This window comes from Saimiri boliviensis, chromosome 12 (assembly GCF_048565385.1).
Source record: "Saimiri boliviensis isolate mSaiBol1 chromosome 12, mSaiBol1.pri, whole genome shotgun sequence".
Lineage (NCBI taxonomy): Eukaryota > Metazoa > Chordata > Mammalia > Primates > Cebidae > Saimiri > Saimiri boliviensis.
The window spans coordinates 18325216-18352431 of NC_133460.1; the positions used below are offsets into that span (position 1 = coordinate 18325216).

Below are 27216 nucleotides of genomic sequence, written 5' to 3' on the forward strand. Positions count from 1 at the left end.
ATGTATTCATAATTAAACTAACTAAACACAGAACAGAAAAGAAAATGATTTCTGTGTGAACTGTGAATTTTCTTTTTTCTTTTTTTTTTTTTTTTTTATTGCTTTTTAGGTTTGAGGGTACATGTGATGAACATGCAAGACTGTTGCATAGGTACACACTTGGCAGTGTGGTTTGCTGCCTTCCGTCCCCTCACCTGTATCTGTCATTTCTCCCCATGCTATCTCTTCCCACCTCCCCACCCCCACGCCCCTCCCCCATTTCCCCCCAACGGACCCCAGTGTGTAGTGCTCCCCTCCCTGTGTCCATGTGTTCTCATTGGTGAACTGTGAATTTTCATGGATCATCAAAAATAGTAATTCTATGGAATGGTGATAATGGCTTGGGATGATTACATGGTTACTTGGTTTATGAGAGCTATTTCTGTTGGTAGAGTGAAATATAGTTTCTTTACATGTAAATGTCTTTTTGCTGGGGAGTGAGTGGAGTAGGGTGGTGGTGGTAGTGTGGATACAGTTTTCTGATTTCCTGATAGCCTTTTGATTCTGCAGTACTCTAAACTTAGTGCTGTTTGCTTCTTTCTTTCTACATCTCAAGTTTCCAAGGGACAATTCTATCTTCCAAATTGTCCTAACTTTTCCCTGAAGTTTTGTCTTCCCAAGAATGAGAACTTTCCAAAAGTAATGAGATATCAAATCACAGATATTAGAAGCTTAGAGCATCTAAACAGAAAAAATACCAATTCCTCCAACCACACTGAGATACAGTATAGTCATGAAAAGAATACAGAGTGACAAATAATCTAAGGATTCATCTTGTGATGTTAGAAAATTAATCCCCCAAATGTAGAATGTAGGAAAAAATAGACAATTAAAAAACAGGGCCGGGCGCGGTGGCTCAAGCCTGTAATCCCAGCACTTTGGGAGGCCGAGGCGGGTGGATCACGAGGTCAAGAGATCGAGACCATCCTGGTCAACATGGTGAAACCCCGTCTCTACTAAAAATACAAAAAATTAGCTGGGCACGGTGGTGAGTGCCTGTAGTCCCAGCTACTCGGGAGGCTGAGGCAGGAGAATTGCTTGAACTCAGGAGGCGGAGGTTGTGGTGAGCCGAGATCGCGCCATTGCACTCCAGCCTGGGTAACAAGAGTGAAACTCCGTCTCAAAAAAAAACCCCAAAAAACAACAAAACAAAACAAAACAAAAAAAAAAAACACGCAATAAAAATCAACAAAGTTGAAAGCTTATTTTTTGAAAAGACAAATAAGATTGGTAAACTTCTTGAAAGACTGGTTAAAAAAAATACAGCTGTTCTCGTGCTAGTGAGTGAGTTCTCACGAGATCTGATGGTTTTACAAGCATCTGGCATTTCCTCTGCTGGTCCTCATTCTCTCTCCTGCTGCCTTATGAAGAGGTGCCTTCTGCCATGATTGTAAGTTTCCTGAGGTCTCCCCAGCCATGTGAAACTGTGAGTCAATTAAACTTTTCTTTTTAAATTAAAAAAAAATACAGTTGGAAAAATTAGATATATGAAAATGGAGACATCATTATTAATCCTACAAATGTTAAAAATACCATAAGGTATTATGAATAAATGTATTCTATTACACTGGAAAATTTAGATGGAATGAAACGGTCCTGTAAAAACTCAGCTAACAACTTCTCACCCTAAATTATTAAGATGCCAAATAATTCTAAGTTAGAAATGTGAACAATAATTAAAAACCTCCGCAAAGTATAATCTCCATGTACAATTAACTTCACATATGAATTTCACCAAATATTTAAGAACCAATAACACCAAACATTTAAGAAAATATGTTGGTAAATATACAAAATATTTGAGCAAATAAAAAAAATGGGAAGCACGTCTTAATTTGTTATTTTTAAAATTTTATTTATTTATTTACTTGAGACAGAGTCTTGCTCTATTGCAAGGCTGCAGTGCAGTGGCATGATCTCTGCTCATTGCAACCTTTCTCCTGGGTTCAAGTGATACCTGTGCCTCAGCCTCCCAAGTAGCTGGGATTACAGGCGTGCACCACCATGTCCTGCTAATTTTTGTATTTTTATTAGAGACAGGGTTTAACCATGTTGGCTAGGCTGGTCTCAAACTCCTGATCTCAGGTGATCCACTTGCCTTGGCCTCCCAAAGTGTTGGAATTACAGGAATGAGCCACTGCGCCTGGCCTGTTTATTTTTTGTACCAAAGGTTGATAAGTATTTCACCAAAAATTCCCAATAATTTTAGGTTAATCTTTTTAATAGACATAGATGAAAGAATCCTTAATATTAGTGAACTTAACCCATAGTATATAAAATTTAATATATCACAATAATGCTTGCTTTATTATTTGATTTGTTATCACATACCATTACAAATTCAGCCTGTATATTCACCATGTAGTTCAATAGAATATGCAATTCAAGAGAACAAAGAAGAAAAGTTCAATAGAAGCAGGAAAAAACATCTGATAAGATTGAATATCTATTCATAATTAAACTAGACACAGAATAGAAGGAAACTTCTTGATTCTGATAAAGGGTTTCCATAGAAAACATCATTCTTGATAGTAAAGTATTATAATGTTCTCTTTTAAATTCAAAGAAAACTGAAGGTCTATGATCACCAATTTGATTAAATTTGAACTATGTATCTTTGACAAAGCAGGGAGTCAAGAACAAAAAATAAGTGTACATGGATTATAAAAGAAACATATTAGCCACTGCTTTGAATACATCCATTAAAATAAAAAATATACACCTAAATTATTAAAATAATTTAGCCAGTTCAATATACAGAAAACAAACTCTTTCAACTGTTTTTCTATATCAGAAACAATAAAAATGACACTTCAAAAGTCATATCATTCATAATAGCATCAAAAGATACATAGAAATAAAATGAACAACATAGTTGCAACACTTCCAAACTAATAACCACTAAACAGTGTTAAATAAAAATTTAGAAGACAGAACAAATCTATCCCTATGGGAATGCATTATGCAGTGGAAGAATAAAATCTTCGAATCCCAATCTGGACCATAAGAGCTGTATGACACAGTAATTTCCCTCAAATGAGAATAAAAACAGGTAACTTGAGATTGTTGTGAAGATTTAAAATAATGCAGGTAAAGTTAGTAGATGGTTGATTATTAGTACTTCTTATTGTATATCTGATGATCACTTTAAACTTACCCTGGATTTGCTTTTGAGGCTTTATTATATTTATTTACTTTTTTTTTTTTTTTTTTTTTTGAGACAGAGTCTCGCTCTGTTGCCCATGCTGGAATGCAATGGCATGATCTCGGCTCACTACAACCTCCACCTCCCGGATTCAAGCAATTCTTCGGCCTCAGTCTCCTGAGTAGATGGGATTACAGGCATGTGCCACCATGCCCAGCTAATTTTTGTATTTTTAGTATAGACAGAGTTTCTCCATGTTGGCCAGGCTGGTCTCAAACTCCTGACCTCAAGTGATCCACCTACCTCAGCCTCCTGAAGTGCTGGGATTGCAGGCATGAGCCACCACGCCCAGCCTGAGGCTTTATTATATTTAAGGAGGGTTTTTCCAGCCTTGTAAAAGGACTTATGTACCAAACATGTGTCCTGACTCTCCACAATGAAGGAAGGGCAGATTCTCCACATGTTTTATAGCCTGAACCTGAAGCTAATGTGCTAGAGTCTTAGGGATCCTGAAGTACTTACTTTCTTTGCTACAATTTAGGTAGACAGCAAGATTCTTGTAGATGGTGCACAGTATCTTCATCTCGTAGATAGATGTATACTCACCAATGCACTTTGCAAGGTTGTAATTGGGAAAGAACAGTAATGAATTACTTAGAATGGTTCTGGTAGTGTTTGACATGCTGGTTAGCTTTTCTGAAAAGATAAGAGATTAGGTTGCATTACAGAAAATCAACTCTCCCCGGGACAACAAATCCTCCAGTGATAATCAAATCAAGCTTAGAAAATTGAAAACCAGGTAATTATCTTTGAAGAATGCTCTAGTGGCTGTCTGGAGTGGTCACTGCCACCTGTGACACAGTTTGTGCTGATGATTGTAGAATTCTGAAGTAGTTTTGGTGAAGTGGGTATCCATATGATAAATCTTTCTAACACTTGATAGGGGCAGGAAGTCACTATTGGCTATTTTTCAACATTTCCAACATAAATTGATTACCTAAAGGAGTAAAGTAGAGGCAGGAGATAGAGGCTAGAATTCAGCAGTAGGGAGCGGATAGGGAACATTCTGAAACATTTGAGAGTTCAAGAAAACTTCAAAGAAACAAGCTGGTAAGTCAATTAATGTCTTTCCAAAGAATGAATTGCATATAAATAATTAGAGACTAAGTTCCTGGAGATATGAACATGTTTAATTGATGAATTTCCAGTGTAGAATTTTGATAATGAATTCATACATTTGGGAAGAGGATGAAAGACAGGTCTAAAGAAAAAGTTCTTATAAAACACTTTGAGCAAGGAGAGATGGCAAAGACATAAACCCTCAAGTGCTAAAATTATGGCAAGGCTGTCCTATAGAGAAAAATAATTGACAGAGAATGAATAATTCTGGATACTGGCTTCTTGTGCAGATGTAAAAAATATCAAGGGCTAATTCTATAGACCAGCACTGTCCAATAGAACTTTACATCATTGTGGAAATGCTCTATAAATCCTCTCTAAAGAGTGTCTTTGTGGTGTTCTCTATATTTCCTGGATTTGAATGTTTGCCTGCCTTGCTAGGTTGGGGAAGTTCTCCTGGTTAATATCTTGAAGAGTGATTTCCAGCTGGATTCATTCTCACCATCACATTCAGGTACACTGATCAAATGTAAATTAGGTCTTTTCACATAATCTCATATTTCTTGGAGGCTTTGTTCATTTCTTTTCACTCTTTTTTCTCTAATATTGCCTACTCATTTTATTTCATTGAATTGATCTTCAATCTCTGATATCCTTTATTCTGCTTGATCGATTTAGCTACTGAAACTTGTGTATGCTTTGTGAAGTTCTTGTTCTGTGTTTTTCAGCTCCATTAAGTCATTTACGTTCTTCTCTAAGCTGGTTATTCTAGTTAGCATTTCATCTAACCTTTTTTCAAGAGTTTTAGTTTCTTTGCATTGAGTTAGAACATGTTTCTTTAGCTCAGAGAAGTTTGTTATTACCCATCTTCTGAAGCCTGCTTCTGTCAATTTGTCAAGCTCATTCTCCATACTGTTTTGTTCCCTTGCTGGTGAGGAGTTGTGATCCCTGGGAGGAGGACAGGCATTCTGGTCTTCAATGATTTCATCCTTTTTGTGCTGGTTTCTTCTCGTCTTCATGGGTTTATCTACCCTTGACCTTTTAAGTTGATAATTTTGGATGGGGTCTCTGAGTGGACATCCTTTCTGTTGATGTTGAAGCTATTTCTTTTTGTTTTTTAGTTTTCCTTCTAACAGTCAGGCTCCTCTGCTGTAGAACTGCTGAAGGTCCACTTCAGACCTTGCTTGACTGGGAGTCACCCACTGGGGCTGTGGAGCAGTGAGGATTGCTGCCTCATCTTTCCTCTGGTAGCTTCATCCTGGAAAGGTACCTGCCAGGTGTCAGCCTGAGCTCTTCCTGTATGTGGCATTTTTTTGGTTATTCAGGGGTCAGGGAGCTTCTTGAGGAGGCAGTCTGTCCCTTGTCTGCCTGCAGAGGTGCTGCTGGACTGCCTCAGATTCAGCCCAGCTGCTGTGTAGGCTTCCTCTGTCTTTTTACACAGGTGAGATTAGACCTACCTTTGCAATGGCAGACGCCCTCCCTCCACCACCACCACTTAGCTCAACTGTCCTGGGTCAAGCTTGGACTGCTGTGCTGACTGTGAAAATCTCAAGTGAGAGGGCTTCAGTTTGCTGGTCTTTGTGGGAGTGGGACATCTGGTGATGTCATGTTTACCAGATTATTCATGATCCTTTTTGTTGCAGGTCTGCACATTTGAAGAAGTACTTATTTTAGTCTTCACAGTCTGGCTTCATCTGGGAACAGGCTTCAACAGTAATCCTGTCCAGAGATTCTGGGCAGGCCATCTAGGGTGGTCCCTAAGTCTGAGATTGCTGAGTCCATTGAAAACTAGAAGGTACTCTAAGCCCTGAACACCATGGCCAACACAGTGCCAGGCTGGAATATCATGGCTTCTAATGCTGATGTAGCTCTGGGGCATGCCAGAAGGTAATGGACACTGAGGCCTGCCTGTCACTGAGAGCTGTCCAGAGCCCAAGATTACTTAGTTGGCTGGTGATAGTGCAGACTGGAGATCGAGTCCACTTTGCAGGGATTATGGGTTCTTACCAAGTGCTGATGCAGGTTTGCCCAATTTGAAGGTACTGACCTTGATTTAGGGACAGTAGAGGTCTTCCCAGTGCTGAGTTTTACTGTAGAAGACATGCTATTAAGGCTTAAGACAAAGTCATAATTTTACTTATCTGTTTTTCCCTCAAGCTAGTGGTATCTTTCTCCACTTGCGTTGTTTGAGCTTCAGGGAGAGGTGACATGGATAATGAAAAACTGTCCTTTCTACCCTCATCAATGTGTTGTTTTCTTATTATTGTGCTATAATAAGATATGATGATCTCTCACCTGATTTCTTTAGTTCTTCTGATGGTATTTTTTGTGTGTATGTACGTGACTAGTTATTCAGATTGATGGTTCTGCAGGGGAACAATCACTGGAGAATCCTGTTTCATCATTTGGCTTAGTTATGTGTATGTTAGGTGAACAGAGTTTTTCTTCTTTCTGGAAAATCTTGTTAGTAGCCTAAGGTTCTTGGGAATGGAACAGCTAGTTATCTCACACAAAGCCCAAGGTGGTTCTTCACTCTTTTCTCTCTCTGCACTTCATTCTAAAGAGCCAAATGGATAACCCTAATATATTTGAGATATAATTTTCTATAACTTTCTAAGGCATTTTTTTCCCTAAAAATAAAGCTACTTTTTTGTTCTCTCTCTCTGACAAATGATTCTCAGTGACAAACACTCCTAAACTTTCCAAAATCAGTTGCAAAACGGATTCCTTGATTCATGTGATAGAGATACAGGAGGTGGGGATAGAGGGGACCTGTAGTTCAGGTTGCGTCCCATCATTTCAACACGAGGATTCTAGATCTTGACATAGCAGGAGCATGGCCATCTTGGAAAAGCATCACCATTTTAAAGTGCCTTGATCAAACTGCCTAAATCTAAATGGCATCAGTCTCATGGCTAATGTCAGCATGACCATAAATCACAAATAACATCTCCTACCGGAAACATTCCAACCATAAGATAAACCCATCCCTGACCAGAGACATGCCAGCCCTCAAATAACCTCCCCTCCAACCAGAGACATTCCAACCCCTCAATAAAATTCTCCCCCAACAGAAACATTACAAGCCTGTGATAAGCTCTCTCACTCTATAACCAATAAATACTCTTAGTCTGTAAAAAAAGTTCCTGATTGAAATAAGCCAGAAGTCCCTTTCAGGTTTACTCTCCAAAATAAACCTGCCTTTGACTGTTGAGCCGCTTTTTGTGTTTCTTTCCTCTTTAACTCTTACATGTCTGGCAGCACAATACCTAGAATATCACAGGTAGTCAAAATACGTTTATTGCTATATATTAAATACAGAATTTTCTCTAACACCTCCAACTTCGTTGTCTGCAAATGTTCTTAGATATCTGTAGGTCCATTACTCCTTACTTATTTACTGCTGCCTTCTGAGGAAAGTGAAATATTGTGAAACTTCACACTTACCGTTTTCTAATATACTGCCTATGAGGAAACCCAAAGTGCCTGAAAAGTAGTTGAGTAGGAGAAGCTTGATGTAGGCAGAAGTACTTCCAGAAAACACAAAGCTTATCAGGTACACAAAGGGAATGGCAGACCAGCCATACAGTGTGAAGATCAGCATAGTTTCCAGAATGTGGTAATCCATGACATAAATATCAAATTTGTGGTATTTTATCACTCCCTGAAACACAAAGGGTACAGAGAGAAAGGCAAAGTGAAGGGTAAGTGCAAAAAGAAACCAAGCCAAAACATTTAGAGAAGGAAACAGCAAGTCCTGTCTTTATTTGGTATGGAACTAGTTATTAATTAAGTCAATCTGCCTCTTAAAATAAAACATCACTGGTTATTAGAAAAACACAAATCAAAACTACAATGAGATACCATCTCACGCCAGTTACAACGGTAATTATTAAAAAGTCAGGAAACAACAGATGCTGGCGAGGCTGTGGAGAAATAGGAATGCTTTTACACTGTTGGTGGGAGTGTAAATTAGTTCAACCATTGTGGAAGACAGTGTGGTGATTCCTTGATTTACAACCAGAAATACCATTTGACCCAGCAATGCCATTACTGGGTATATACCCAAAGGATTATAAATCATTCTACTCTAAAGACACACGCACTTGTATGTTTATTGCAATAGCAAATAATTAGAACCAACCCAAATACCCACCAATGATAGACTAGATAAAGAAAATGTGGCATATGTACACCATGGAATACTATACAGCCATAAAAAGGAATGAGTTCATGTCCTTTGCAGAAACATGGATGAATCTGGAAGCCTTTATTCTCAGAAAATTAACACAAGAACAGAAAACCGAACACTGCATGTTCTCACTCATAAGTAGGAACTGAACAATGAGAACACATGGACACAGGGAGGGGAACATCATACATGGACCTCTCTAGTAGAGCTTAAAACCTAGATGACAGGTTGATAGGTACAGCAAACCACCATGCCATATGTATACCTATGTAACAAACCTGCATGTTCTACACACGTATCCCAGAACTTAAAGTAGAATAAACAACAAAACAAAACAAACAAAATAAAAACTTTAGCTCTGGGTCTGGGCATGGTGGCTCATGCTTATAATCCCAGCACTTTGGGAGGCTGAGGCTCAGGAGGCAGGGGTTGCAGTGAGCTGTGATTGCACCAGTGCACTCCAGTCTGGGTGATAGAGTGAAACCCTATCTCAGAAAACAAAACAAAACAAAAACCTTATCCCAAGGGCATGAAGTAAGTTATTTTTATCTCTTCACTAGAGGACATTCCAGTGAGCAGAACCAGTATACTTTCCTTTATTATTGTTTTCTACTTGGAACAGGTGCTGTAATAATACCGGCAAGTTTCCCAGAAAGGAGATTATTTCTCTAGGGAGACAGTTTCTCTAAAGATTTTTTTTTTTTCTCTGACTACATAATTTACCTGTCACTGCTATCCTCCTTTAAACTCGGCCTCCAGGTTCTATTCTACTTTCCCCACTTCCCTCACATCCACCTAAGACACTAAACAAGACAGTGAAACACAAAATTAAAATAAATGTGGTGATGGAGATGAACATCTAGTGGTGAAAAGGAATACATTTCTGGAAATGTATATCTCATTAGTTAATAGTTAACATTTCTCCACGATTATATGATTATGCAGCAAGACAAGCAAGAAGTAAATAGTAAGATTAAGCTAAGAATAATCATTATACTGACTGATGTTCTTGGTGGTGGCAGCAAAAGCAATAGAGATTTGTAGGTAATAGATGAATCTAGTCCCTGCAGCTATAATTATTTTGTTTCTGACTAAGTATACTGTAAACCTAAAAGAATAAATAAAATGAAGAAATCAAATAAAAGGGTAATCTAGGAATTTCTGTGTTCAAAGTCTTATGATCATTCAATGTCACAAATCATAACCTACTTCATAGAAAAGGTGAATTCCTTATTGGATAAGCGAGCAACATAGTTGCTCTTGGACAACAGAATCATGCATTGTGAATATTTAGATTCTACCCAACTTAATCTATATATGAAAATGCAAACAAAAATTTTCAAGTAAATATTTTTACCTCTTTATTATAAAATATACCACATATTCAGAAAAGTACATATAACATAAATGAATTATCACAATGAATTATCACAAAGCAATTCCCTGGGAAACTACCACAATGCCAGTACTCACAGAATCCTATCAGAAACTCCTCCAATCCCTGTAAAAGTAACCAGTTTTCCTGGCACTATTAATCTGCTTTCTGAATCTATGAATTTGCCTATTTTGGACATTTAAATTAAATGGAATCACACAACATATGACCTTTTGTGCCTAGCTTATATCAGTTAGCATACTTTTTCAAGGTTCATGCAAGCTGTAGCAGGTATCAGCATTTCATTCCTGATTATGGTTAAGTAATATTCCATTGTATTGATATACCATATTTAATTTATTCATTCATGAACATTTGGGACTTTCATTTTCAAGTGTTTAAAAAATTGATGTTTGTAGTTCTCCTGGGTATAAATTTAGGCGTCTAACTGCTGAGTCATATGCTAGTTATATGTTTAATTTTTGAAGAACCACAAAACTGTTTTCCACAATAGCTGAAACATTTTACTTTTTTTCTTTTTTTTATCCTAATGATTTTTTCTAAAAGTCTGTTTTGAAAGGTATTATTAAAGCTATACTAGTTCTCTTTTAAAGAAAATCTTTCAGCATTTTATTTTCAAACTATTTGTGTCAATGAACCCAGAGTTAGTCTCTTGTAGACACCATATGGTTAGATTACATTTTTGAAATCATTCTACTAATCCCCAACTTTTGAGTTTAATCCATTTACATTTAATGTACTTACTTATAAGTACTTCTGTCATTTGTTTATTACATCTTTTTTATTATTTTTTTTATTTTTGAGATAGAGTCTTGCTCTGTTACCAGGCATCAGGCTGGAGTGCAGTGGTACAATCTCGGTTCACTGCAACCTCCACCTCCCGGGTTCAAGCAGTTCTCTTGTCTCAGCCTCCCAAGTAGCTGGGACTACAGGCACGTGCCACCATGCCCAGCTAATTTTTGTATTTTTAGTAGAGATGGGGCTTCACCATGTTGGTCAGGGATGGTTTCGATCTCTTGTCCTCATGATCCACCCACCTTGGCCTCCTAAAGTGCTGGGATTAAAGGCATGAGCCACCATACCCAGCCTACATTGTTCATATTTTTTCATTTATCCATTCTGCCATTTGTGTTTAATATATATTTCTGAGTGTGCCATTTAATTCTATTGTATTTTAAGATTACATGTAGTTGGGTTGCTATTTTAGTGGTTGGAGATTAAAATAAATACCCATTTCATAACCATATAATTTAGAATAATATGAACTTAATTTTAATATAAATATTTTGTACCTATATAGCTGACTTCCCTGTCTTGTATGCTATTATCACAAATTACATCTTTATACATTGTGTGTCCATCATCATAGATATATAATTATTGCATTACACAGGTGACTTTTAAATTAAAAAATATAAGAGTTATAAACAAAAACATATTAATACTGCATTTTACATTTACCTATGTTTTTACTTTTCCAGTATTCTTTATTTCTTCATTTGGATTTGAGTCTTTGTCCTTTCATTTCAGACTGAATAATTTCCTTCAGAATGTCTTGTAGGGCATGCCTACTAGCAACAAACTCTATTCGTTTTTCTTTTTTTTTTTTTTAACTTGGGAATGTATAACTACACCTTATTTTCTTTTATTGTGGAAAGAACATTTAACATATGATTTACATTCTTAACACATTTTTAAGTGTAAAATATATGATTGTTAACTGTAGACACAATCTTTTCCTATAAATGTCTAAGGCTTATTTATCTTTTTTAAGTGAAACTTTATGCTCACTGATCAGTAACTTTCCATTATCCTATTCTCCAAGCCCCTAGCAACCACCATTCAACTATTTGATTTTATAAGTTTGACTATTTTAAATATCTCACGTAAATGGAATCATGAAGTATTTGGCTTTTTGTTACTTCTTTATTTTACTTAGAATAATGTCTTCAAGACTCACCCATATTGTAGCAAATGTCAGAATCATCTTTTTTGTTTGCTTGTTTTTTTTTTTTTTTTAATAGATAGAGTCTCATTTGTCACCCAGGCTGGGGTGCAATGATGTGATCTTGGCTCACTGCAACTTCCACCTCCTGGATTCAAATGATTCTCAGTTTCCAAAGTAGCTGGGACTTCAGACATGCACCACCATGCCCAGCTAATTTTTGTATTTTTTAGTAGAGACAGGGTTTCACTATGTGTTGGCCAGGCTGGTCTTGAACTCTGACCTCAGGTGATCCATCCACCTCATCCTCCCAAAGTTCTCGGATTATAGGAGTGAGCCACCATGCCCAGCCAGAATCATCTTATTTTTTTAAGGCTGAATAATATTCCATTGTATGTGTATACCACATTTTCTTTATCCATTCATCTGCTGATGGACATTTAGGCTTTTTTTTTTTTTTTGCATTTTAGTTATTGTGAGTAGTGTTCAGTGAATATAGAAGTGACGGTAGATCTTTGAGATCCTGATTTGAACTCTTTTTGATAAATACCCAGAAATGGGGTTGTTTGATAATATAGTAGATCTATTTTTAATATTTTGAGGAACCTCTACATTGTTTTTTACAGTAGGGGCACCATTTTGCATTTCCACCAACAGTTGGCAAGGGTTCCAATTTGTACAAACTTTACCAATACTAGTTATCTTTTAAAAAATCTTTTAAAGAAAAAGTCATCCTAACAGGTGTGAGGCGATTATCTCATGGTTTTGATTTGCATTTCCCTGTTAACTAGCAAAATTGAGCAAATGTTCATATACCTGTTGAACATTTATATCTTCTTCTGAAAAAATCTATTCAATTCCTTAGCCCATTTTTGAATTGGGTTATTATTATTTTCTGCTCTTGAATTGAAAGAGTTCCTTATATATTTTGGATATTAACCCCTTTTAAGATGTATGATTTATAAATATTTCCCCCCATTTTGTAGATTTTTCTCTTGACTCTACTGATTGTTTCCTTTGCTGTGCAGACGGTTTTTAGTTTGATGTAATCCCAACTGTCTATTTTTGCTTTTGTTGCCTGTGCTTTTGGGGTCATAAAAAAATAATGTTTTCCCCCATGTTTTCTTCTGGTAGCTTTATAGCTTCAGGACTTACATATAAGTCTTTATTATACTTTAAGTTGATATCTGTGTATGGTGTAAAATAAGGGTCTAAATGGATTCTTTTGCATGTGGATATTCAGAATTTTCAACACAATGTATTGAATAGGCTGTTTTTTTCCCCATTTTCTGTCCTTGTCACCTTTGTAAAAAATTAACTGATGGTAAACGCATGAGTTATTTCGGTACTCTATTTTTTCCATTAGTCTATATCTCTATTTTTATGTAAAGAAGTTACTTTTTAAATTAATAATATGGTAAAGTTTCTACCATGAGAGTTTTGCAGTGTGTTTCCCAAGTTAATAAGCAAGAATGGTTGATTAGCAAGAGCTAGGTTTCATAACCATTAGAATAGGAATTTTCCATGAGATACAAAAGGAAAATAAACCTTCAAGAAACTTTATTTCACACTCACCATTATTAAGAAACAGGAAGCAAAGAAGATGATGAAATCCCACAAGAGGGCAGAAAGCCAGTACACAATGACAGAGACGCCACTTATAAACTGAATGTGCTTTGTCTTAGTGGTTCTCTCAGTCACTGTCAGGAGACAATAGCCACTGATCAGAAGGGCCATACCAAATTGTAAAGCTAAGGCCAATTGTTGTCCATTTTTAGGCCTACGAAAGAAGACATATCAGAAAATCAACATAGAGAAAATACAGATTTCAATCAATAGCTCTTTTTAATCATATAAATGTAATCAGAAGAGTTGGAAAGAATGTATTTAAAGAGTAAAACTGAATTCTAATGAAAAGAATAACATACCTTTCATTGTCTTTATCATCAGGGGATGGCTGAGGTTTATTGGAGACTGTTAAGGAAGCATCGGCCCCAGAAAGTGACTTGAAAAGAATGTTGTCTAACACTGCCAGAGCTGCAGATGGTGAATGATATGCTTCATTGTTGAACAGAGCAGTAAGTACTACTACGTTTGTCTTTGACTCAATAGAAAGTGCAACGATACATAAACGAATACAATCTTTTGTTTCCCTCAAGTACCTCAGTAAGTCACCTAGAATGAGAAAACAATGTTGGTCAGTGTGTTCACAATATGGATCACCTATAATATATGCCAGGGAAGAGGAACAAATAATTTTGCTTCTCGCCCCCTTCAATTTTCCCATAATGACTACTTCAAACATTTGCTGTTCCCTCCAGCACTTTACTCCATCATTACATTCTAAGCTGTCTCACTTTATAGCCTATAAACTAAACTGCTACTTCACTGAGCAATCATAGACTCTCTCGGCTTACTTACCTATCTTAAACTGATATATGAGTGTTTTCACTTATAGCTTTGCTAATCTTACAGAAGACAAAGCCTTCCTCTAGAAAGCCTAGAAGCTAACTAAAAACATTAAAAAATATCACCTCATTAAGGATATTAGAGAGCTAGGAAAAGTATCAACATTTGAGAAGAATGGGGATGCTCTAAGAAGAGTCCAACATTCTACATTCTTTTTTTTTTGTTTGAGGCCTTTATGGATTTGTAAATGGTAGAGGTATCTTAGTAAATCCTCAGGCTCTCTGTGGGCTCAAGAAGGGTGATACCCTCACAGAAAGAGTAAGAAATAGACCAATTCTTTCTTTAAGAGATCGGTCTCACTGTGTTTCCCAGGCTGGAGTACAGTGGAAAATATTCACAGTCATGATAATAGTGCACTATAGCCTCAAACTCCTGGGGTTGTGTGACTCTCCCTCCTAAGTCTCCCAAGTAGCTGGGGCTACAAACCCTTGCCACCATGCCCAGCTTAACAGACACATTCTTATAAAAATTTCAACCCAGCCTCAAATTACTTCAATCCATGATTGGATGTATATCTTTCCTTAATCTTACTGCCTGCCAGAAGTAAGACCGAATCTCCTCTGGAGAAGATAATCTTTATAATTTTCATACTCAATATCAGGCATTGAATTAAGAAATTATCAATTATACTAAGAAACAGAACCAAGAAAAAGTGCAGTATCAATTATACTAAGAAACAGAACCAAGAGAAAGTGCAGGCAATAGAAATGGATTCACTGATAGGCCAGTTAGTAAAGATAGAGAATTTACCAAAGAACTAGAGTCCACAGAAATAATCAAATGTTGATGCTGAATTGAGAAATGCATAATTACAATTAAGAAGTTAATACAGTGGCTCACACCTGTAATCCCAGCGCTTTGGGAGGCCAATGCAGTGATCATGAGGTCAAGAGATCAAGTCCATTCTGGCCAACATGGTGAAACCCCATCTCTACTAAAAATACAAAAATTAACTGGGCATAGTGGCATGTGCCTGTAGTCCCAGCTATTCAGGAGGCTGATGCAGGAGAATCACTTGAACCCAGAGGTTATAGTGAGTTGAGATCATGTCACTGCACTCCAGCCTGGTGACAGAGCAAGACACCGTCTCAAAAAAAAAAAAAAAAAAGTTAATACTTAACTATATAGCAGGTTGAACACAAATAAAGTATAGATTAGGGCACTGGCAGACAAGTGATTAAAATACCCAGACAAAAATACAGTGGATGGAAAATAAGAGAGAAGACACCTACTACCAACATTAGGAATGAAACAGAAAATCACTGCCCATCATGCAGATATAAAAGCATAATAAAGGAATTCTATGACCAACTCTACACAAATATGATGGTTAATTTTACGTGTCAACTTGACTGGGTTGAGGGATACCCAGACAGTTGGTAAGACATTACGTCTGGGTATGTCTGAGAGGGTGTTTCCAGATGAGATTAGAATTTGAATCAGCAGACTGACTAAAGAGCCTCATCAATGTGAGTGGCCATCATATAATCCACTAAGGGACCAAATCGAACAAAAGTATGAAAAAAGGGCAATTTTTTTTCTCTTCATGAGAAAATGTGCCACCTATTTTCTCCTGCCCTTAGACATTAGCACTCCTGATTCTCAGACTTTTGGACTCTGGGACTTAACACCAGTGGTCACCTTGGTTCTCAGGCCTTTGGCCTCAGACTGAATTACTGGCTTTCCTGGGTATGCAGCTTGCATACAGCACATTATGGGACTTCTTGGCCTCCATAATCACATGAGCCAATTCCTCTAATAAATCTTTTCTTTATACATTTCTCTCTCTCTCTCTCTACACACACACACACACACACACACACACACACACACACACACTCACTCACTCATGTTGGTTCTGTTTTTCTAAAGAACTCTAATACAACACATGAATTCAATGATTTGGTTGAAATAGACCATTTCTTCAAAACGTACAACTACGGATTTGCTGGCAAGATGGCTGAATAGCAGAAACAGCTCTGGTCTGCAGCTCCCAGTGAGACTGATGTAGAAGGTGGGTGATTTCTGCATTTCCAACTGAGGTACCTGGTTCATCTCACTGGGACTGGTTGGAAACTGGATGCAGCACATGGAAGGTGAGCTGAAGCAGGGTGAGGCATTGCCTCACTCAGGAAGCACAAGGGGTCAAGGGATTTCCCTCTCCTAGCCAAGGGAAACCATGAAAGATTGTACCGGGAGGATTGGTGCACTCCAGCTCAGATACTGCAATTTTCCCACAGTCTTCACAACCTGCAGACCAGGAGATTCCCTCTGGTGCTTATGCCACCAGGGCCCTGCATTTCAAGCACAAGACTGGGTGGCCATTTGGGCAGACACTGGGCTAGCTGTGGGAGTTCTTTTTTCTTTCCATACCCCAGTGGTACCTGAAATGCCAGTGAGATAGAACCATTCATGCTCCTGGAAAGGGGGCTGAAGCCAAGAAGCCAAGTGATCTGGCTTGGCAGATCCCACCCCCATGGAGCCCAGCAAGCTAAGATCCACTGGCTTGAAATTTTTGTTGCCAGCATAGCAGTCTAAAGTCAACCTGGGATGCTTAAGTGTGGTGCGGGGAGGGGCGTCCGCCATTGCTGCTTGAGTAGGCTGTTTTACTCCCATACTGTAAACAAAGCCACTGGGAAGTTCAAACTGGGTGAAGCCCACCTCAGCTCAGCAAGGCCACTGTGGCCAGACTGCCTCTCTAGATTCCTCCTCTCTGGGCAGGGCATCTCTGAAAAAAAAAAAAAAAAAAAAAAAAAAAAAAAGGCAGCAGCCCTAGTCAGGGACTTACAGATAAAACCCCATCTCCCTCGGACAGACCACCTGGGTGAAGGGGCAGCTATGGATGCAGCTTCAGCAGATTTAAACGTCCCTGCCTGACAGCTCTGAAGAGAGCAGCAATCTCCCAGCAGAGCGTTTGAGCTCTGATAAGGAACAGACTGCCTCCTCCTCAAGCAGGCTCCTGACCCCTGTGTATCCTGACTGGAAGATACCTCCCAATAGGGGCCAACAGACACCTCATACAGGAGAGTTTTGGCTGGCGTCTGGCAGGTGCCCCTCTGGGATGAAGCTTCCAGAGAAGGGAACAGGCAGCAATTTTTGCTGCTCTGCAGCCTCCGCTGGTGATAACCAGGCAAACAGTGTCTGGAGTGGAGCTCCAGCAAACTCCAGCAGACCTGCAGCAGAGGGGCCTGACTGTTAGAAGGAAAACTAACAAACAGAAAGGAATAGTATTAACATCAACAAAAAGCACGTCCATTCAGAGACCCCATCCAAAGGTCACCAACATCAAAGACCAAAGGTAGATAAATCCACAAAGATTGGAAGGAACCAGCACAAAAAGGCTGAAATTCCAAAAACCAGAAAGCCTCGTCTTCTTCAAAGGATCACAACTCCTTGCCAGCAAGGGAACAAAACTGGATAGAGAATGAGTTTGACAAATTGACAGAAGTAGGCTTCAGAAAGTGGGTAATAAAAAACTCCTCTGAGCTAAAGGAGCATGTTCAATGCAAGGAACCCAGGAACCTTGGAAAAAGTTTAGACAAACTGCTAACTAGAATAACCAGTTTGGAGAAGAACATAAATGACATGATGGAGCTGAAAAACACAGCACAAGAACTTCATGAAGCATACACAAGTATCAATAGCCAAATCAATCAAACAGAAGAAAGGATATCAGAGATTGAAGATCAACTCAATGAAATAAAGCAAGAAGACAAGGTTAGAGAAAAAAAGAGTAAAAAGAAATGAACAAAGCCTCCAAGAAATATGGGACTATGTGTAAAGAACAAATCCACATTTTATTGGTGTACCTGAAAGTGAGGGGGGGAATAGAACCAAGTTGGAAAATATTCTTCTGGATATTATCCAGGAGAACTTCCCCAACCTAGCAAGGCAGGCCAACACTCAAATTCAGGAAATGCAGATAACATCACAAAAATACTCCTCAAGAAGAGCAACACCAAGATACATAATCATCAGATTCACCAAGATTGAAGTGAAGAGAAAATGTTAAGGGCAGCCAGAGAGAAAAGTCAGGTTATCCACAAAGGGAAGTCCATCAGACTAACAGTGGTTCTCTCAGCAGAAACCCTACAAGCCAGAAGAGGGTAGGGGCCAATATTCAACATTCTTAAAGAAAAGAATTTTCAACCTAGAATTTCATATCCAGCCAAACTAAAGTTTATAAGCGAAGGAGAAATAATATCTTTTGTGAACAAGCAATTGCTCAGAGATTTTGTCACCACCAGACCTGCCTCACAAGAGCTCCTGAAGGAAACACTAAACATGGAAAGGAACAGTCAATACCAGCCACTGCAAAAACACCAAATTGTAAAGACCATTGACTCTATGAAGAAACTGCATCAACTAACAGGGAACATAACCAGCTAGCATCATAATGACAGGATCAAATTCACACATAACAGTATTAACCCTACATGTAAATGGGCTAAATGCCCCAATTAAAAGACACAGACTGGCAAATTGGATAAAGAGTCAAGACCCATTGGTGTGCTGTATTCAGGAGACCCATTGCACATAGGTTCAAAATAAAGGGATGGAGGAATATTTACCAAGAAAATGGAAAGCAAAAAAGAGCAAAGGTTGCAATCCTAGTCTCCGATAAAACAGACTTTAAACCAACAAAGATCAATAGAAACAAAGAAGGATATTATATAATGGTAAAGGGATCAATGCAACAAGAAGAGCTAACTATCCTAAATATATATGCAACCAATACAGGAGCACTCAGATTCATAAAGCAAGCTCTTAGAGACTTACAAAGAGACTTAGACTCTTACACAACAATAGTGGGAGACTTTTAAGACCCCACTGTCAATATTAGACAGATCAATGAGACAGAACGTTAACAAGGATATCCAAGACCTTGTTAACTTTGGACCAAGTGGACCTAATAGACATCTACAGAAGTCTTCACCCCAAATCATCAGAAAATACATTCTTCTTAGCACATGTGACACTTATTCTAAAATTGGCCACATAATTGGAAGTAAAACACTCCTCAGCAAATGCAAAAAGAACAGAAATAATAACAAACAATCTCTCAGACCACAATGCAATCAAATTAACTCATGATTAAGAAACTTACCCAAAACAGCACAACTACATGGAAACCAAACAACCTGCTCCTGAATGACTACTGGGTAAATAGCTAAATTAAGACAGAAAAAAAGATGTTCTTCGAAACCAATGAGAACGAACACACAATGTACCAGAATCTCTGGGACATATTTAAAGCAGTGTGTAGAGGGAAATATATAGCAATAAATGCCCACAAGAGAAAGCAGGAAAGATCTAAAACCAACACCCTAATATCACAATTAAATGAACTAGAGAAACAAGAGCAAACAAATTCAAAAGCTAGCAGAAGACAAGAAATAACTAAGATCAGAGCAGAATTGAAGGAGACAGAGACACACACACACAAAAAAAAAACCCTTCAAAAAAATCAATGAATCTAAGAGCTAGTTTTTTGAAAAGATCAACAAAACAGATAGACTGCTAGCCTGACTAATAAAAAAAGAAAAGAGAGGAGAATCAAATAGGTGCAATAAAAAATGATAAAGAGGATATTACCACAGATCCCACAGGAATACAAACTACCATCAAAGAATACTATAAACACCTATATGCAAACAAACTAGAAAATCTAGAAGAAATGAATAAATTCCTAGACACATACATCCTCCCAAGGCTAAACTAGGCAGAAATTGAATCCCTGAACAGACCAATAACAAGTTCCGAAACAGAATTATTTACAGCCGAATTCTACCAAAAGTACAAAGAGGAGCTGGTACCATTCCTTCTGAAACTATTCCGAACAATACAAAAAGAGGGAATCCTCCCTAACTCATTTTATGAGGCTAGCACCATCCTAATACCAAAATCTGGCAGAGACACAACAAAAAAAGAAAATTTCAGGCCAATATTCCTGATTAACATTGATGTGAAAATCCTCAATAAAATACTGGCAAACTGAATGCAGCAGCCCATCAAAAAGCTTATGCACCACAATCAAGTCAGCTTCATATCTGGGATGCAAGGCTGGTTCAACATATGCAGATAAATAAATGTAATCCACCACATAAACAGAACCAATGACAAAAACCACATGATTATCTCAATAGATGCAGAAAAGGCCTTTGACAAAATTCAACACCCCTTCATGCTAAAAACTTTCAATAAATGAGATATTGATAGAACATATCTCAAAATAATAAGAGCTACTTATGACAAACCCACAGCCAATATCATACTGAATGGGGAAAAACTGGAAGCATTCCCTCTGAATACTGGAACAAGACAAGAATGCCCTCTCTCACCACTCCTATTCAACATAGTATTGGAGGTTCTGGCCGGAGCAATCAGGCAAGAGAAAGAAATAAATGGTATTCAACTAGGAAAAGAGGAAGTAAAATTGTCTCTGTTTGCAGATGACATTATTGTATATTTAGAAAATCCCATCGTCTCAGCCCAAATTCTCTGTAAGCTGATAAGCATCTTCAGCAAAGTCTCAGGATACAAAATCAATGTGCAAAAATCACAAACATTCCTATACATCAATAACAAACAGAGAGCCAAATCATGAGTGAACTCCCATTCACAACTGCTACAAAGATAATAAAATACCTAGAAATACAACTTACAAGGGAAGTGAATCACCTCTTCAAGGAGAACTACAAACAACTGCTCAAGGAAATAAGAGAGAATACAAACAAATGGAAAAACATTCCATGCTCATGGTTAGGAAGAATCAATATCATGAAAATGGCCACACTGCCCGAAGTAATTTATAGGTTCAATGCTATCTCCATCAAAGTGCCATTGACTGTCTTCATAGAATTGGAAAAAACTACTTTAAATGTCATGTAGAACCAAAAAAATAGCCCGCACAGCCAAGACAATCCTAAGCAAAAAGAACTAAGCTGGAAGCATCACGCTACCTGACTTCAAACTATACTGCAAGGCTACAGTAACAAAAACAGCATGTTCGTGGTACCAATACAGATATATAGACCAATGGAACAGAATAGAGGCCTCAGAAATAACGCCACACCTCTACAACCATCAGATCTTTGACAAATCTGACAAAAATAAGCAATGGGGAAAGGATTCCCTATTTAATAAATGGTGTTGGGAAAACTGGCTAGCCATATGTAGAAAGCTGAAACTGGATCCCTTCCTTACACCTTACACAAAAATTAACTCCAGATGGATTAAAGACTTAAACCTAAGACCTAAAACCATAAAAACCCTAGAAGAAAACCTAGGCAATACCATTTAGGACACAGGTATAGGCAAAGACTTCATGACTAAAACATTGAAAGCAATGGCAACAAAAGTCGAAATAGACAAATGGGATCTAATTAAATGAAGGAGCTTCTGCATAGCAAAAGAAACTATCATTAGAATGAACAGGCAACATACAGAATGGAAGAAAATCTTTGCAATCTATCTGTCTGACAAAGAATCTACAAAGAACTTAAACAAATTTACAAGAAAAAACAACCCCATCAAAAAGTGGGCAAAGCATATGAACAGACACTTCTCAAAAGAAGACATTTATGCAGCCAACACATATATGAAAAAAAGCTCATCATTACTGGTCATTAGAGAAATGAAAATCAAAACCACATTGAGATACCATGTCACGTCAGTTAGAATGACGATCATTAAAAAGTCTGGAAACAGCAGATGCTGTAGAGGATGTGGAGAAATAGAAATGCATTTACACTGTTGGTGGAAGTGTAAATTAGTTCAACTATTGTGGAAGACAGTGTGGTGATTCCTCAAGGATCTAGAAGTAGAAATACCATTTGACCAAGTAATCCCATTACTGGGTATTTATCCAAAGGATTATAAATCATTCTATCATAAAGACACAAGCACACACATGTTTATTGTGGCACTGTTCCAGGCAAAGACTTGGAACCAACCCAAATGCCCAACAATGATAGACTAGATAAAGAAAATGTGGCACATATGCACCATGAAATACTATGCAGCCATAAAAAAGAATGAGTTCATGTCCTTTGCAGGGACATGGATGAAGCTGGAAACCAATCATTCTCAGCAAACTAACACAAGAACAAAAAGCCCAACACCTCACGTTCTCACTCATAAGTGGGAGTTTAATAATAAGAACACATGGACACAAGGGGGCAACATCACACACTGGGGCCTATCGGGGAGTCGAGGGGGCTAGGGGAGAGATAGCAGTAGGAGAAATACCTAATGTAGATGACGGGTTGATAGGTTCAGCAAACCACTATGGCACATGTATACCTATGTAATAAATCTACATGTTTTGCACATATACCCCAGAACTTAAAGTATAATCATAAAAAAAAAACTATACAACTATGACAACTCAATGTGAAGCAGTTAATTGAATAGCAATAATTATTAAAGAAATGTAATTCTCAATTAAAAATTACATAAAACAAGTCTCCAGGCCCCAATATTTTCACTGAAGAATCCTATCAAATGTTTAAAGAAGAATAAACAGTAATTATACACAACATATTTTAGAAAACAGAATTGGAAACATTTCTCATTTTAGTTCATGAAGCCAGTATTACCTAATAATGAAGCCATACCAAGACAGTACAACAAAAGGAAACTACAGATAAATATCCTTTATGAATATAGATGTAAAATTCCTTAACAAAATATTAGTAAACAGAATTCAACAATATATAAAAGGAATTATGCACCATGACCAATTGGAATCTGTTCCAGGGATACAAGGCTGATTTGATATTTGAATATCAATTAATGTCACCCTCCATATTAATAGACTAACAAGAAAAACTTACATAATTATACAAATCTATGCAGAAAAAACTTTTGAGAAAACTCAATAAGCATTCATGATAAAAAAAGTACTGAGAAAAATAGGAATATAGCAGAATTTCTTTAACCTTACATAAAGCATCTAAAAAATTCCTTAGAGCTAACATTATGCTTAGTGGAAAAAGACTGCATACCTTTTTTCCTAACATTGGGAACAAGGAGAAACATTCACTCTCACCATTCTGATTCAACATGGTGATGGAAGTTCTATCCAGTGTAATAAAACATAAATGGGAAATAAAAGGCACAGAGATCACAAAGAAAGAAAACTGCTCTTATTTGCAGATAATGTGACAGTCTACATAGAGAATCCCAAGAAACCAACAAGAAAAATTTCTAGAACTAATAAATAAGTACATCATAGTGGCAGGATACATGATAACCATATAAGAACAAAAATCAAATAATTATATGCTAGAATATACATATAGACACCAAAATTGAAAGTGCAATACCATTTACATTAACTGAAAAAATGAAATATTTAAGCATAAATTAACACACCATGTGCAGGACTTGTATGTTGAAAACTACAGACCATTGATGAAAGAAGTAAAAGTTTTAAATCAATAAAGGGACATCCTATATTCATGGATTCGAAGACTATACACAGTAAAGATGTCAATTTTCCTCAATTTACTATACAAATTTAATCCAATTTCTAACAAATTTCCAAGTTTTTTTTGTAGGTATAGACAAACTTATTTCAAAATTTCTATGGAAGAATAAAGAAACTAAAATAGCCAAAACAACTTTTAAAAACAAAAATAACTTTTAAAAACAAAAATAACAACTTTTAAAAACAAAAAGAACCAGTCTACCAGATTTCAAATATGGCACTAGTTGAAGGGATAGATACATAGATTATTAGAATAGAACAGAAATCTCAAAATAGACCCAAAGATGCCCAACTGTCTTTTGGTAAAGGTGCGAAATAATTAAATAAATATCATGATTCAGTAACAGAGCAATTGCTGCTGGAGCAATTGGACATCTACAGGCACGAAAGTTAACCTTGACTCAGATATCACACCTTATACTAAAATTAAGTCAAAATACACAATAAATGTAAAATGTAAAGATATAAAACTTTTTAGAAAACTGAAGATCTTTTTAGGAGAAAATCTTCAAGATTTAGGGCTAGGCAGAGAGTTCTTAGAATTAACATCAAAAGCATGATCAACAAAAGAAAAAATACATTAGATTTGATCAAAATTAAGAAATTTTACCCAGAAAAAAACCTTCTTAGGGTGATGATAATCTACAGTATGAGAGAAAATAATCTTTAAAACTGCTTAAAATTCTGTAGTTAAAAAAAACCCTGAAAATTAAACTGAAAAATAGGCAAAAATGATGAACACACTGGAGATGATATTCAAATGGCAAATAAGCACATGAAAAGATGAAGAAATGCAAGTCAGGGAAAGGTAAGTTAAAACCACAGTGATAATATCACTCCTCACTTATCACAATGGCCAAAATAAAAATACGACAACACCAAATCCTGGTGAATATGCAGAGAAACTGGATCACTCATACATTGCTGAAGGAAATGTAAAACGGCACAGCTACTCTGGAAAGCAACTAGATAGTTTTCTAGAGAACTAAACATGCACCAGCCCTGTTGCTAGAAAAAATTTAAAAACAAGCTATGCCCAGTGTTCTCCTTACTTGTTGTAAATAACAAAAATCCCATTGTTGAGCTTCTGCACAGCAAAAGAAACTATCAACAGAGTAAACAGACAATCTACAGAATGGGAGAAAATTTTTGCAAACTATGCATCCAACAAAGACCTAATATCCAGCATCTACAAGGAACTTAAACAATTTACAAGAAAAAAAAACCCATAAAAAAGAGAGCCAACAACATGAACAGAGACTTTGCAAAAGACGACGTACACGTGGCCACCAATCATATAAAGAAAAGCTCAACATCACTGATCATTAGAGAAATGCAAATCAAAATCACAGTGAGTGGTTACTATCTCACTCAAGTCAGAATAGCTATTATTATTATAATTATTATTTTATTTATTCATTTGTTTATTTTTATATTTTAGGTTCCAGGGTACATGTGCAGGATGTGCAGGTTTGTTACATAGGTAAATGTATGCCATGGTGGTTTGCTGCACCTATCAACCCGTTACCCAGGTATTAAGCTCAGCATGCATTAGCTCTTTTTCCTAACGCTCTTCCCTCCCATTCTCCCCCAACAGGACCCAGTGTGTGTCGTTCCCCTCCCTGTGTCCATGTGTTCTCATTGTTTAGCTTCCACTTATAAGTGAGAATATGCAGTGTTTGGTTTTCTGTTCCTGTGTTATTTTGCTGAGGATAAGGCCTCCAGCTCCATAAATGTCCTTGCAAAGAACATTTCTTTTTATAGCTGCATAGTATTTCATGGTGGACATATACCACATTTTCTTTATCCAGTCTATCATTGATGGGCATTTGGGTAGATTCCATGTCTTTGCTATTGTGAATGGTGCTGCAATGAACATACGTGTGCATGTATCTTTATGGAATGATTTATATTCCTTTGGATAAATACCCAGGAATGGAATTGCTGGGTCAAATGGTATTTCCAGTTCTAAATCTTTGAGGAATTGTCACACTGTTTCCACAATGGTTGAATGAATTTACACTCCTACCAACAATGTAAAACCATTCCTATTTCTTCACATCTGTTGTTTCTTGACATTTTAATAATCACCACAGAATAGCTGTCATTAAAAAGTCAAAAAAATAACAGATGCTGGTGAGGTTGCAGAAAAAAAGGAATACTTATACACTGCTGGCAGGAATGTAAATTACTTCATTCATCGTGGAAGACAGTGTGGTGATTTGTCAGACTTAAAGACAGAAATATAATTCAACCCAGCAATCCCATTACTGGGTATATACTCAAAGGAATATAAATAATTCTATTATAAAGATGTATGCATGTGTATGTTCATAGCAACACTATTCACAATAGCAACAACATGAAATCAACCCAAATGCCCATCAATAATAGACCTGATAAAGAAAATGTGGTACAGGTACACTATGCAATACTATGCAGCCATAAAAAAGAACGAGGTCATGTCCTTTGCAGGGACATGGATGGAGCTGGAGGCCATCATTCTTAGCAAACTAACACAGGAACAGAAAACCAAATACTCCATGTTCTCACTTACAAGTGGGAGCTAAATGATGAGAACACATGGACATACAGAGGGGAACAACATATGCTGGGGTCTACGAGAGGATGGGGGTGGGAGGAGGGACAGGATCAGGAAAAATAACGAATGAATACTAGGCTTAATACCCCTATGACACAAGTTTACCTATGTAACAAACCTATACACGTACCCAAGAACGTAAAAGTTAAAATAGTAAAATAAACAAATCTGAAAAAAATGACATTCTTTGACTTTAACATAACTGTCTCTAAGATATTTATGACTAACAGGGGAAGGATAGAGTGGATAGCCAAACATTATAGTTAAGACCCTTTTTGGAAGTAACACAAGAAGATCATCTCTGAGAGCAGTCTTTTTTTTTTTTTTTCCCCCTCGATGAGCTTTACCTTGTACTTCCTGAGGTCTTTGGTTCTCAGACTGGAGCATGCCCTTCAGGTGTTCGGAGAGATTTGCAGCCAAATCAGAATTCCCAGAAAGAGAAAAGGGCACAATGGTTTGACCATATTGACCCAAATCCATTTGCCTGATAATTTCATCCTCTGAAGTGTGACTAGAACTTAAGAGAAAGGCAAGGGAGCCTATGAGTCCCAGGATCTGTAACAAAAGCAGTTTCCAGTTGCGCCAGTTGAACATCACCCTCTTTACGAACATGGCACGGAACTGCTGGCTGTATAGAGAACACTAAGGAAAAAAGAGAAAAACATAACATTACAACAGTCATAGACCCAAGCGTGCCATCCATGTTGAACTTCATTAAGATGAATGCTTTGAAATTCTGTGGTATGAACATATACGAGTTTTATATTATAAACACATCAAGTTTATAGAAGTAAATACTTGGACTAGAACCTAAGC

At 37.2% G+C, this 27216-nt stretch overlaps 1 protein-coding gene across 1 annotated transcript in view; it reads right to left on the reverse strand.

The window, feature by feature from the left end:
- The window catches only part of LOC101044186 (phospholipid-transporting ATPase ABCA3-like), a 68853-nt gene that overhangs the window by 31378 nt on the left and 10259 nt on the right, over positions 1–27216 (reverse strand). Inside the window, exons 4-8 of the mRNA XM_074383182.1 lie at positions 26748–27042; positions 13765–14011; positions 13412–13616; positions 7751–7967; positions 3707–3880 (exon numbers count right to left, since the gene is read on the reverse strand). Of these exons, the coding sequence (XP_074239283.1) occupies positions 3707–3880; positions 7751–7967; positions 13412–13616; positions 13765–14011; positions 26748–27042 (1138 nt within the window). The remainder of the gene's footprint in view (positions 1–3706; positions 3881–7750; positions 7968–13411; positions 13617–13764; positions 14012–26747; positions 27043–27216) is intronic.